At 44.9% G+C, this 14552-nt stretch overlaps 1 protein-coding gene across 1 annotated transcript in view; it reads right to left on the bottom strand.

Annotated features, from left to right (window-relative positions):
- Nucleotides 1-3526: 3526 nt before the first annotated feature.
- Nucleotides 3527-14552, bottom strand: part of foxo3a (forkhead box O3A) — a 15915-nt gene continuing 4889 nt past the window's right edge. Inside the window, exons 2-3 of the mRNA XM_042071907.1 lie at nucleotides 6736-8085; nucleotides 3527-6006 (exon numbers count right to left, since the gene is read on the bottom strand). Of these exons, the coding sequence (XP_041927841.1) occupies nucleotides 6760-8085 (1326 nt within the window). The 3' untranslated portion in view covers nucleotides 3527-6006; nucleotides 6736-6759. The remainder of the gene's footprint in view (nucleotides 6007-6735; nucleotides 8086-14552) is intronic.

The following is a 14552-nucleotide window of genomic DNA, read 5'->3' as shown; positions in this document are numbered from 1 at the left end:
AGTCAAGTGTTTTACTGCGTCCCGCGCGCTTGCAAGTGGTGTTGCAACAGAGTATCCATGGTGACCAGTGACCGCTACCAGCCAGTCACCATGAATGAAGTCCGTCCTATCGTGGGCTAGGCCTACTACGCCAATGTTTTCTAGCAATCGAATTTGTGCAATGCATCTTCGACCAGTGAAGAGACGTGGCCAGTAATCATACCTGTCAACATTTAGCTTTCCAAAAACGGGAGATTTTTTTTCGGGCGGGTGTTTATAGGCTACCGGATCTGTGTTTGCATATTTCAACACTGCATTTCGGTCGTTGCTTTTACCTTACCATTACCTTACGCATGCCAGTTATGTATCCACCAGCTGCCTGCCTGCAGCCTACTTTCAAAACTCCAAAGCTGCTTGCTGTCAGATTTGGTTCCGAGGGCACAAGTTCAGTGTATCAACAACACTCAATAACAGTTTATGTGATGTGTTAATCAATTAAATTCCCAACAATTTCACAACAGCTAGTTCTGGAGTAGGCCATTCAACTAGCCCGCTTGCTTACGACGAGACTCAGGCTGCGCAGTCGGCACCCGCTTCCTTATTTGGGTTTTGGGTTGCAAGGTTTTAGCCTATGACAAAACGGTTGAAATTGAAACTAAGTGATCGTGTATGTGTAGGGTGTATTTCATACACAATCTGGCAACCTGAATGGATCAATGATTTTAAAATGAAGTTTGATGGCCATGCAAATTACGGGAGTTTTCCGGGAGAAGTAAAAAAACGGGAGGGTGCTGGGAGATGACCTTGAAATACGGGAGAAACCCGGGAAAAACGGGAGTGTTGACAGGTATGGGCCAGCAGCCTATAGGCTATTTTGCTGTTCACACTATCATAATGAAACACAATTTTAGACGGAAAGTGGGTAAGTGTTTGTGGATTTTACTGATAAATCAGGGCATGGCGGGCGGTCACAGATTAAGAACAGGCTATTCGCGAAAGACTATGGAACCTGTTAGACCCCCACGATAATATGTGAGGAATGCATAGGCTAATTCAACACATAGGCCGAGGACCACTGCGCTTGAGAGTGTTCTGCTTTTCTAATAGCCTATCTTGAATTTGCAACTGCAAAAACCTCTCCAGAGAAAGTAGCCTAACGGACTGTGACTTCTGAAGCCTCAGAGGGGCGCTGCTTGTGCTGCTACAGAGGGGGAATATTATCCGCATATTACAATCGGATTATAACAGAGAATGCTGCTGGGATATGAGTGTGTAATATATCTGGGAATACACCGATAAATACGAGCAGCTTTTCACCGACAGGTTAATTTAATAGTTCATGATGCCTATACGAGAGCTCAAGTGTTTCCTGCCTATTCTTGTGGTTTCCGATTTAGGCTAGCAGACATGGTGCATGCGATAGTCATCACATCCGAGTGGATCAACACTGTACAACAATGTCAACAAATGTACTATAGATGACAACATACAAATTCAAAGCCACGTTACATGCTTAGCCTATTTATGCGCATCCCCAGTTTCACAGATGCTCAATTCAGCAGCACAGATCAGGTCCTGGACAATTCCCTTCCAAACAGATTTTATTTTATTATTATTAGACCAAATGCATTCCAGTGGTGCTGTCTGCAGAATGGTGCAGATTAAGACAGCCTCTCAATTTTTGATGGAATATTTTTAAAATAAATCCAGTCCCTAAAAAGAGATTTCTGCTGGATTATAACATTTTTATTTAGAGACCCTGTCTGCACATACTGCTTTGAAAACCATGACCTTTGCCCTACATTGCAGCAAATTCTATATTCTAATTGATTCATGCCATTTTATACTGGTGCTTGGGCATTTTTTTTCATGAACATGTCTTGATTGTATTTTCAGGCAAATCCAATAACATTATAATAATTTTAAAAAGTGAATTCTAAAATGCTTATCTAGATAATGAATATAATCTGAATAGGATACCTGCATTTTGTTTTAACATGTGTTTTTTTTATTATCTGCCATTTTCTTGCTCATTGAGCAGTGGCTTGAAATTATATAGCAAAAAAATAATGGAGGTAATATCATTTCTTCCACGTCTAGAGGATTTAAATAGCTCACCATTCCCAATTCACTTAGATACAGGAAAAATGATTGGTTCACTGCAAAGGTTGCCAGTATCCAATAAGAGATCATCGCTAAGGTATATTTCAGCCAATGGGAGCACAAGGACATATGGCCCGCTTTGATTCCATTGTCATTGGGGGAGGGAAACATTTAGCGTAGCCTTAATTTCCATAGGATGCTGCCACTGTGAAGGGAATTGCTAGTGAAGTTAATGATGTCACCCCCTCTTCCCTTCAAAGGAAAATCAAAAAATACACAGAATGTCAGTGTAATATAAATAAGTATCACTGCTGGAGCGCAGATGAGAACGCTCAGCCCAAAATCAGCTGTGTGTGTGTGTGTGTGTGTTCACTTACATACACTGCAGCAAAGATTACAGTCTTGTTGCAGGCTGCCTCCTTCGAGCACTGGGTTTCCTTGGTAACCATATTCTTGTACGCTGTCTCCTGACATTACTGGTGTGAGATATGTGATGCTGGCCAAACGGAGAGAGGGGTCCCTCCGCACAGCTCCAAGCCATCAGGGAACACAATGCAACACTCACACTGCCAACAGCGTCTCTTCTCCTTTATGCTTTTTCAAATACAATAAGCTTAATTCCTGTTGAGTACTTGACAGTCGCTTGTCATACATCTACAACTAATTGGGGACCAAGCAGACAAACAGGTACATTTTGGTCTGATCCAAATCAAACAGGTGATGTAGCCGAGGATAATGTGAATGTCAAACACACCAGTGCTAATGACCTATGGGATGCGGCCTCCCCAGAGGGACCAACAGAAGAGTCAGAGCCCCAGGTCTAACACACAGTGCCGTGATCAGAGATTGTGACTAACAGGAGAGGAAACAGGATAGGTAGAGGCCATTAGATACTGGAGCTCACTTCACTTTACCGCGTTATAGAATAACATACTGAAATTGTTGTACTGTTGTACTGAAATTGTACAGAAGGTATATGATACAAGATAAAATATTCATAAACTTTTTTCAGACATGTCCTCCGTACTATATGCAGATCTTGGTCAAAAGGATGTCCATCCCTTCGGGTGATTATGCTTACATGCGGACGTTATACGGACATTAGGCTATGTGTGAACGACACTAACACACATGAACAGAATCTCTGCGTGTTCTTTGCTTCGTTCAGAGATGAGCGCATTTACATAATGTCCGTCTCAAATACTAGGAGGGGAGTAGTGTAAGAGCCGGTTCAGTTCGGAGATCCAAATGTCAGGATATGTTGTTCAGATATACAGCCCAACCGTTTGATATCTGCAGAACATGCGGACTTGCACCTATGTCTGAAAGCAGCTATAGTAATCTACACAAGATGCACGCTAATCCATTAAACTTGGGTTAAAATTTGGCATGCCTGCCAACAGCATGCATTCCAATACAGTATAGAGTAAAAATAAAATCAAAGTCCAATCTTTTGAAGTATCATTCTGAGGAAATACACTTCATTTATTACAAATGTCTGTGATACATGTGATGTGTAGTCTTTATCCAGCTGCACATCAAAGTGTATATCTTGTCCAATAAAATCTCTGAATTGACACTTTGTAGTTGCCTCATTCAGCACAATTGTTGTTGCCTATTCAGTGTACAGCAAAACCCAGACCTAAAACCACAGCAAGATACACAAAACACCCAGCATGGGTCTTGGGGATTGGTTTTAGCACATGCTGCAAGTGTCTGTGGCTAATAAAGTGTTAAGTTAATAATGGCTTTAGGCATAGTCTAGACCTAAACTCAGCATTTTGTACAGCTGTCAAAGAAACAGCTCAGTAGCTGAAAAGGCAAAATATAAATGTGTTATTAGCTGGGCTTTCTGAAGCAAACTATCAGCCATGTTAAGTTTGGGTCTGAATTAACCAGTCTTGAAAAGTGTCAAGTCAGCATTGTTGAAATGTCTGTTATCACAGTATCCCGAATGACCATATCCCCCCACCTCTCTCCCCACCAAAGAAGGAACAGTCAACAAAGGAAGCTTGCTATGGCATAAAGGCTGTTAGACTTCCTGAATGCTCAGCCAAACTTTATTTACATGCCAGTCTGGAGCAGACTACAAGACCATTTATAGTGTGTGTGTGGGGGGGGTCACAAATGATTCACACGAACCTACTTCAGTGAGAAAGATCAAACATAGGCAGTCTTGGCTCTAGGGATGAATGTGACTCATAAACAAGGGGTTTCCTGACATTTTATTTCTCATATCGCATGTCAGCCAGACATATAGTACATACCGTACTGCACATAGACAAGAAGCATGGAATGGGCTGGCAAAGTGGCTGATGGGATGGGGGGAGGGGGAAAACAAACAAGAAGAGAAAAGGAGCTTGTGATAAAAAAAATTTGGGGAGATAAGCTTGGAGAGTGTTTGTTCAAATGTTGGCAACTGGGGGGGGGGGGCACTACTGCCTGTAGGTGAAGTACAATAGAGTTATTCTCCACACGAATGAAGTCTTTCATTCTTTGTTCAAAATAATAATGCTAAAGTAGATGATATATTTTAGTTGCTATAACATTTTTCTTACTTTCTAAACAGGCAATGCTCCAAAGGAAGTATTCAACACTACTGAGTGTACCTGGAGTTCCAAAGGATGTTCGTAATACACAACGTGAGATTTTGCTACAGCCTTACAGGCTCACGTGATTTGGTTGCCTCGCACGGTCATAAAATTTGGCAACAAACAGTACAAGACACTGTAGTGGGTGTTTATTCAGTGCACGGCCCATCTGACATGTCATACCCATGCAAAGGTTTCAATGTATTACATACTGCATGGCGGATTGAAAACACTGTTTAGCACCTGTTATTGTACAGACACGCACATACAAATGTAAATCTGTGTGCGTGCAAGTGTTTTATCTTATGTGTCTTTGAGTACAAAGATAACGTGAAGGAAGGACCCAAGTGGCAAGATGCACCTTTTGCAAGCAGTTGCAAATCACATTTCATGGAGTTATTAACACTGCATGATAGCTATCTTCAGATGGTTAACATTCTCTTTTTTAAAAAGAAAAAAGAAAACACCTTCACACCATTAAATACACACACAAGGAAATTGTCTAGTAACCCTGAATGCAAACATTCAGCAACCCTGGCTGATGGGGTCTGTTTGTTTTCGCTGCGTGGCGAGCTCCAGGAAACGGCTCCTCAGATGAGTTCCTTCAGCTCGCACACCCACAGTCTGAAGTACAGGGAGAACAAAAGACCCGGAGCACACAGCTGCCCAGGGTTGAGAACCACTGGCCTCAATAACTACATTTTGGAGGGAACCCTATTTTGGGGGAGGGAAGGGAGTTGGAGGAGGGAAAAGGAGGGGGAGGGGGCATTTTTTTTTCATGGGAGTTCAAAAAAGTGTTTTTTTTAAATGTTAGCATGGAATGCAACAAGGTTGCTTCAGAGCCTAATATATGGAGGAGGGAGAATGATGTTATTAAAACTATAACATTTCATACATAAGAACACTAAATAGATCAAAACACGTCACAATTGTTTCTTTTTTTCACGGTACAGTGAGGAAGGTCAGGGGTACATCATGATGACCATTTCATTTTCTTTTTTTCCTTTTCCATAACAAATTCTTTTGTTTATGTGTGTGCATGTATGTGTGTACGTGTAGGTGTGTAGCTGTATAGCTGTGTGTGTGTAATGGTGGTGGACCAGGGAATGGTAAAAGAACATGATTGCATAATTACAACTTCTCTTGCGGTTTGGGCATGGGAACTCAGTGGGAGCTGCTTCAAGTATCCTTTGTATTATTGGAGTGTCTTTGCTGGGTGAAGACAATGGTAACATTCTCTGGATTTTGTTCAGTAAACAGACCATCGGCCTCACGGAGCAGATAGCTGGTTTGGCAAACGACGTGGAGCTGGTTCTCCTGTCAACTTAAAGATCTGCAAAGAGACAAGAGAAAACACAAGAGGTTTAACTTAATCTTCGGGAATTAAAAGGTAACAAGACTGGTAAACTTCAAACTTTACAACCAATTGCAATGTCAAATTGTACAAGGCCATTGTACATGTTAGAGAATATCTAGATATTCTATAGCTAGATATTTGTTATCTAGAATTGCTATACATAGGTCAGAAGTGTTCATACTTAATGTCATTCAAATGAGGACCATAACAGATACTTTTAGTGGGCATGTTGTTTAAAGGATCACTCTGACGGGATTCTCTCCCATCACCAACAAATGGAAATCTGTTTCTTTCAACTGAGAAGGAATTAATTAGTTTCCCATCCCTAGCAGTAACAATCTGCGGATACTTATTTGCCGTGTTTCCCTGTAAACATGTCATCTTGGGGCCAAAAGAACAAGATTGTAGGAGACGGGTTATTTCAACAATGACTCATTGTTAATATTCCCTTGAGATCATTTATTGTAGATTTCCAGCACTGCCATAATATACTCGAGCTGTCCTTTGTTCGCTAAGCCATAAAATAGATCTCTCATATTCTTTCAGCAAGTCTGTTATCTTGTAAGAGCATCAGTATTTCGCAAATTTGTAAGATACTTTATGCATAACAATAAAATGAACATGGCCACTTCCATGTTGAGCTAAGATGTGATTTGTTTTCTTAATGTTTTCTATTTTATGGAGACACACCAGACATTATCTCACCTGCTTGGCTTGGCTTGGAGGGTTTTAGCCGGGCACCCAGCTCTGGGACGTGGTGCCCTTGGCCCTAGAGAAGCTGCCTGCATTCAAGTTGGCGTTGTTCTGGGCCGAGACTATTCCGGAGCCAGCATCGAAGCTGAGCTCCAGGCTGTCCGCCTCCATCAGCTCACCGCGCAGAATGGCGTCCATGTCGCAGTCCAGGCTGCCGTTGAACACGTCCAGGCCCAGGTCGGCCGGGAAGCGGTCCTGAGGGGTCAGGCTGCCGTTGAGGCCCGACAGGAGGGAAGGGTCGGCCGAGGTGCCCGGGAGGGCGGAGGGGCGAAGCTGCTGCTGCTGGTGCTGTTGCTGCTGCTGTTTCGCTGTGTAGTGTGGGTCATTGTTCAGGCCAAGCCCTCCGTTCAGGCCTCTCCAGCCCTGAGTGCCGTTGAGGCCGGGAGCGCCCGGCTGGTTGGACAGCATTGGGTCATTGTTGCGGAGCAGCATGGCACAGCGGCGGGAGTTCTGTGGGCCGATAGCTGCGCTGGCCTGCGACATGAGCGGGTCCGACTGCGTGAGCAGGATCTCGCTGCTGCGGCCGCCGCCGCCGCACGCGTCGCCCTCCAGCAGCTCCTGCAGGGTCTGACCACCGTAGGGCGACAGGCTGGGGAAGGACGTCTGCTTGTTCTCCTGGATGGTCTGCATTGGCGACTGGCGCAGCGTGGGGCCAAACATGGGCGAGGGGCAGCCGAACGTGAACACCGAGCCGTGCTCGTCGCCGCTGTCGTCGTCGTCGGCGCCGCCCGGCGACGGCTGCTGCGCGGCGGTCAGGCTGATGTCGTCCAGCAGGTCGTTCATCAGGCCGTCGTTCAGGTTGATGGTGCCGGCGAGGTCGGCGAGGCACGGCAGCTCGCCGAGGCCACCGGCGGACGGCGAGAGGCTGCTGGGACTAGAGTAGAGCATGGGCGAGAGCGGCGAGTCCTCGTCGGCGCCCTCGTCCAGCTCCGGGTTGGCCAGGATGGGCGAGAGCCGGCCACTGAGCGTGCTGGCGTTGGAGTTGGTCCGCGAGCGGAAATCCGTCCAGGCGTCCAGCTCGTCGCTGCTCCGCGAGGCGGGGCTTCCGACCCAGCGGGACAGACTCGTCGCGTCGCCTCCGACCTCCTGAGCCGCCTGCAGCGCTGCCTTCTTCTTGGCCGCCCGGCCCCGGGCGCTCTTTGTGTACTTGTTGCCATTGTCCATGGAGACGGCGCGCCGGCGCGGCGCTTTGCCACCTTTGCCGCCCTCCGGGTTGACCATCCACCAAGAGCTCTTACCGGTTCCCTCATTTTGGACTCGCACAAACCTGCTGTGCAAGGACAGGTTGTGCCGGATAGAGTTCTGAAATGAAAAGAGGAATTTAAAATGGGGACTAACTGTACTGTACTGTGAAGCACTTCACTGTACCCATTGACTACTGAAAGCCCTGTTGACTACACTGGACCAGAGCACAAATCAATGAAAGAAAACAAAAAGCATGAGTGCATGCCAAAATCCAACCCTGAGATGCCAGTACTGACTAGGCCAGCCTGTACAGCTGAGCCATTCTGAAAAGACATTTTTATTCATAAATGGCAGCTTCATTCATGTGATTTCTTCCAGTGAGTCATTAGGTATTGTAGTACCAATTTTGCACAATGGGGCATCCATTTAGGACTTACATAAACTCTGACTGAATAGCAGGGTGGCTACAGCACAGAGCTCAACAGAGAATTACACAAGTCTTCATACATGCTTTCAGACCTTACTCTCCAGTCTACTGGAGCGGAGCAGTACAGTCTGAATATGAGATTTTATAAAGGCTCTTTTGGGCTCTCCAGGCTACGCATATGTCAAGCTGTCCACAAAGGCCTCATACACTTGCATCAGGGCCTCAAAATGTAACGTCAGTTATACTTTTGCACTCTTCTTGAAACTGGTGTAACTAGGTAACTTCATACTATTTAGGTATTTTAGGTAATTTAGCCTACCCCGTAGCCTCTCAAAATCCCCTGAAGCAGACCTTTTCATTTTGGACTCTCTGCAAGAGTTTCATAAGCAACTGCCAACTCGCACTGTCTGGTGAATTACTATTCTTTTCAACTGTGAAAACACGATACAACCGCTCGTTAGACAAAGGCTAGTCAGTTGATCTTTTGTCCATTCCTGCCTTTGCCATCCAATCACATTTTTCTTCACTATAATCCATCACAGGCCATACACCAGAGTCATTTGTTATCTTTGCTTCACAAGTTCCAACCTTAAGTTTACTTATACTGGCTTCCTGTTTCCTCATTGTATTCTCAAAATCCGTCTGACTGAAATTACCTGGTGCTTGTCTCACGAACATCGGCTTGTTCTGGAACATGACACGAGAACCGACAGTGACGCATTACTGCTCAACACAGGCCATTCTAGAACATGAGACAGCAGGAAGCCCCATAGGAGTTCTCTTTGTCTGTGAACTTGGGTAATGTTAATGTTAACGCTGAATAGGTCAGCATTCTTTCAGCCCAATGTTTTTAGTTTGGTTTGTTTTGTTGGGGGAGGGAAGATCTCAGTGGAGGTCTTTGTCCAGAGCCACCACCCCCACGGCCTCAGGAGAACTGGCCTTTGTGTCTGCTGAGACCAGAGAACATGCCTGACAACCCGATGAACTCAAATCTCGGGACGATGTTCTCCAAACAGATTCAGCGACCTGCACTGTAGATCTATATTAGTCATATTCCACGCCTCTTTATGCAGAGCTAATCGAGATGATGCGTGAACAAAAAAAACATGTTCTGAAAAGTAGAACAAATATCATGTTACATCACCTTTAGGAATGGGTGTGTGAGAGTTAAATGACCCTCACAGCAATTCAAAAATGTATGCCTATGCTAAGGTTATGGGTGCAAGTTAAGAACTGGAGTGGAAACCAATAGTTGAAGCAGTTCAATTTGCAAAACCAGTAGCAATTATGTGGTCCGGAGAACCTGGAAGGCAACCACTGGCAGGGATGAGAATAGAGGATTGGTGACCCAGTGACCTGATTGGTATGGGTTTTCAAGAGAGAAGAACACCCATTTAAAGCAGCTTCACTATATGGAATCCAAGAGCTTGGATAAACAAATGGGTTTCTGAGGTTACGCAACAGCAGACACACAGACACACAGACACACACACACACTCACTCTCCCCCTCTCACTCACTCCCACACACAGTCAGACATTTTCTGCCCTCTTTGCAGAAAGATCAGCCAGGGTCAACAGTAACCAAAGGCACTCACTCGCATGCACACACACACAGCCTTACACAATGCAGGTGCAGAGTGTTTAGGAGCTTTCTCGAATCCAAGCTTCCCTCAATTGTCTGGCTCAACAGGGGGGTGTTCTATTCACTGTGTAAAACCCATATTAGCAGACAGAGTGGAAGTCTAAAGGTTTAGATGACCCTTTGACTTATCAGGGTCACGTATTCCAATTTTTACGCCTTTAAGCATTGTCCTTCAAGACCCGGAATTGTAATTGTTCAGTGACTAAACTTAGTATTCACTGAGCAATTAACACTTTCCATCTCCAGAAAACCAATTATGATTCAAACTAATTTCAGAGTGAATATCTGTGTTGTAATGGAGAACAAGGGCGACCCAATGGGTCACTGACAGAGAAGGCGGTCTGGCCAGATTCTGGAGTAATTTTAGATGTCTAATTGCAAGATTTCAGTTTGAGCAGAGACTGAGCCTCTATATAACTGCAGCCAAATGAACACATTCAGGACAGATTTTTACCATCACATATGTGATATGTGCCTAGGGACAATTTCATAGCTTCACAAAGTAGTTCCCAAAGAGTACAAACACAAATAGGTGTGGCAATCATTTAGGGAAATTCTATCATTCTGTCAATTTGGATTGTTGGTCTTTTATTTGTCATCTTAAAACTACAAGGACACGCAATGGCAGAGTCGGATAAAAGAGCAGCATAATATTTGCAGCACACAATCTGATATACTGGTAACTGATGTAACACAACTGTTCTTGGGGACATCATGGGAGTATTCATTTGAGGACCGTTTGTGCTAACCTGTTCTTCAGTGAGGATGCCATCTGTTTCAACAAGCTGTCTTGATCTACACCAGGGAACAGTGCATCACCAGCAGCAGAATAATATCCAACTATATGAGAATGACTTTTTAAGAATATGACTGAGGGAAATATTGTATCCCTGTCGATAAGACTACTTTACTCACCATCATGTTCTTTCTATTAGACACAAATACCAATAGCAAATTGCTAAGCAAACCTACTTTAAATGTTGAAACCTAAGGGAACACCAGGGCCACTTGGTTATTAATAAACATGTTAATTTATGTTTTGGAGATAATCAATAAAAAAAATCCTGAATGTCATTTATATATGCATACTATATTAAAAAGTCATTATCAGACAACAACTCACACCCCTCTGTATAGAAGCAGAATAGAATTAGCGCGCACACACACACACACACACACAGAGCAGCTCAGGCAGGCGATGACGCTCCAGGCAGCGGTCCAGCTTAAGCTTTCGAGCAGGAAAGGAGGACCTGTCCTGCAACGCTACTCGGAGCCAGTAACTCCACTGGAGTACAGGCCAACAGCACACTGGCCAGTACAGTGTGTTCTGGAGCCGAGGGTCAGGGACAGAGGGTGTGGACCCACTGGTAAAGGTCAACAAGAACAACTGTGATCAACTGGTGCGAGTCGTCTGCAGACATCCTGATATTGTTGATAAGTTTTTTCCCACATAATTACATTTCTAAACAGACATTTATGTCCAATGTGAGGAAGACTACAGTACAGTGAAAGCAATTATGCTTGCTTTTGTGTAGTTGGTTAATGCTGACTATATAAACAGCAAAGAACAAAGTCTGCGTTAAACTGATTTTGGACTGATTGTCTAACATATGTGGGTACTGAAGAGGAAGACAAAGTTTATCAGATAAACGTTTGATGATCCAAATCCACAACCCATCCTTGAGGGAAACATCCTTCATTTATTTTCGCCTTCCCCATACTCTCTCTCTCTCTCTCTCCATCCCTCTCCCTCCTCCCGTTCCTCTCTCTCTCTCTCTCTCTCTCTCTCTCTCTCTCTCAAAGACACTCATCTTTCAGCCCATTTTCCTGTCAGCAGGGAGAGGTCTGTGGGACCCCACTTGGGAGGTTCTGAGCTATGTGCAAAATGAAAGGGTTTGACTGAGGCAGAGGTAACCAGATGAGGACCATGCAGCAGACCTCAGAACCCCACATCCCAGCCCAGAACGTTGCAGCACAACACAGTCTGGTTGGGTCACTGCAGGAGAGAACAGAACTTTGCAGGAGAAGCCTGCTAACAAAGCAAAATACTAGTATAAAGCTACAGCAAGTTTGTGTGTTAAGTTAAGGCCCTGTCTTTACTACTGCAGACACAATTGGAAACACAGAGAGGCTTCTGTGTTCCATTAACATCTATTACAAACACATGCGTATGATGTGAAGAATTATCTCTATCCCGGCGCACAGAGTTGCCAACCTTAGTTGTAATCTTAGGTTCAAGTTGGATGACCTGTGCGGTCACCCATAGGCGTTACGCAAATGTGTCCAACAGAGGCCAAAACTTTAGGCTGACTTTCTTGGCCAAACACAAGGAAATATAGAGGGAGTTCATGGTCATATTTCTCCTAAGTGATTCAACACTATTGTGGTGTTGATGGGATACACATTAGTTCGGTTTTCAGCCTTTTGTTTTCACTTTCTGCCAATGACAGGTAGTCCATGACCACTAAAAACATAAACACGATAGTCAAGATCAATCTAAATCTAGCTCTCCCAACAACACATCCATTAGGCTGACTTCTCTTCCCTAAAATGTTGTGATAGCCACGGTTATGTTTGATTTTTTCAGATAAATATTGGATTGTACCATGTTGACTCAGCATTCCTGCACCAAGATATATGGATGTTGTTTTCATGACTCATTCATTCACTCCGTTTATTGGAGAACGCCACTAAGACCATTGTTTAAATGGTGTAAATGTCCTAACTAAGCCTCCATTGGGTTAAAACTGGGTTGGTTCACAAGTCAAAAAAGGGCAACATCATTGTTAATGATGGTGTGTGCTGAAATGTACACCAGCTTAAAAATGCTAACACAATTTCACAATGATCACGTTGGCCAGTGGCACGAGTCAATGAGACGAGATGACTTCATAGACCATCAATTCAGCTATTTCCCAACAGTCCTCCACCAGAGCTGACTACAGAAAAAACTGCTGTGTGGTCATCTTTAGCTTTAGCCCCTCGCGAGTGCAGTGGCTCACAATAGCAACACGCTTAATCTGCTGGTGCTTCTTAGCAGTGCTGGAGTTTTCAAGCTTTTCCACTGTGGGGATTTCCACCCTGACCTTTGTGCTATTTAACCCACAGCACACAACAGCTGGGGGGGGGATGTGGGCGAGTGGGAGAGAGAGGCGCAGCAACTGCGGCAGCAGCAGCAACAATGCCTCACTGCACACAGTTCCCAGCCTCGCAACTGCATGCGAGGCACCCTGATTGCTGGCCTGACTCTACCCTGCGGGCGAAAGTGATGACCTGTGGACGTGGCGCTCCAGGGAAAGGCTCTGCGTCAAGCCAATTACTGGCCTTTCAATCCCCAGGGGTTGTTCAGCACGACCCTATGTACCGCGGCCCATTGTGAAGGGCTAAAGCAGGCTGCCATTCCTCCTGCCTTGAGCCGGTAGGATTGATTGGATTGGGCAATTGGACACAGGCACCCGAGATTCGCTGAGATTTAGCAGCCTACACATCCCTAATTAGAGAGCTGGGAAAACAATGACCATTCTGGTGCTTACAAATACTCGGATTAGGAGAGAGCGGACTTCAACTATAAAGTACTGATATGGTGAAAGCTATTGTTCAGCTGATCGTTTATTTTGTCAATGCAGATCTCAAGAGGAAACACAAACAACCTGATTCTATCAACAGACTAATGACAGTCGTGCCTATTTGACAGCATGCCTCTAACAGTTAACACAAATGTCCAAAGATAATTTCTTTTTCAGTTTATGTTCTTAATTCTAAACACTCTACTCTGAGCCTGGGCCTATATTTCACCATCTCCTCACTTGTGAAAGGCTGTCCGCGTTAGCGTAGTCTGCGGGGCGCGTTCTACCCAAGCTCAGTTGGCACAGTGCCACGGCAGGGCAGAACAGAGGAAGAGCTGTGGCTCCAACAATAAGAGGCCTTTCTCCGCAGCCATGAGTTCATCTTCTGCCCGCTCTCTGACCAACAGCGCCTGGGTCACACCACCGCCACAAAGAATCCACTAATCTTCCACCAACATGTCTGCACGCGAAAAACAAGACAGGGAGTCACTGTTTCAGAACAGGGACTGAAAAAATAAACAAAGACATAAAAAAACATCACAGAGATACTGGGTCCTGATTGGCTGGCATGCCACCAATGTCCGCACAGTAGCACACAGAGCAGAGGCCTAAGCTGAGAGCTCGTCGCTTAAAAGGGCAAACCTTGGGTGACTGCTGCAAGTCTTGCTCCATATTTCTGCCTTACAACAGAGCATCTGGCTGGGGGCGTTTGATAGTGTTTAACTCAGAATCACATCTCATTCTACAGCCTTCCCAGTCCTCTGGATTAACCATGTTTTTCTGTCCACAAGCCTAATGAGACCTGAGGTCCTGTTACAGGCAAACATATAATTTAACAAACATCAAACCCTTTGGGGTATAGAGGTAATGGCATGTTTGCATGTGTGTACTGCATGCTACACACTACTGACAAATAGCAATGGTCCTCAGTTGTCCTATGAACTGGCA

This window comes from Alosa sapidissima, chromosome 19 (genome assembly GCF_018492685.1).
Source record: "Alosa sapidissima isolate fAloSap1 chromosome 19, fAloSap1.pri, whole genome shotgun sequence".
Taxonomy (NCBI): Eukaryota; Metazoa; Chordata; class Actinopteri; order Clupeiformes; family Clupeidae; genus Alosa; species Alosa sapidissima.
The sequence above is the reverse complement of the archived record's forward strand: the minus strand, read 5'-3'. Positions and strand labels throughout refer to the sequence as shown.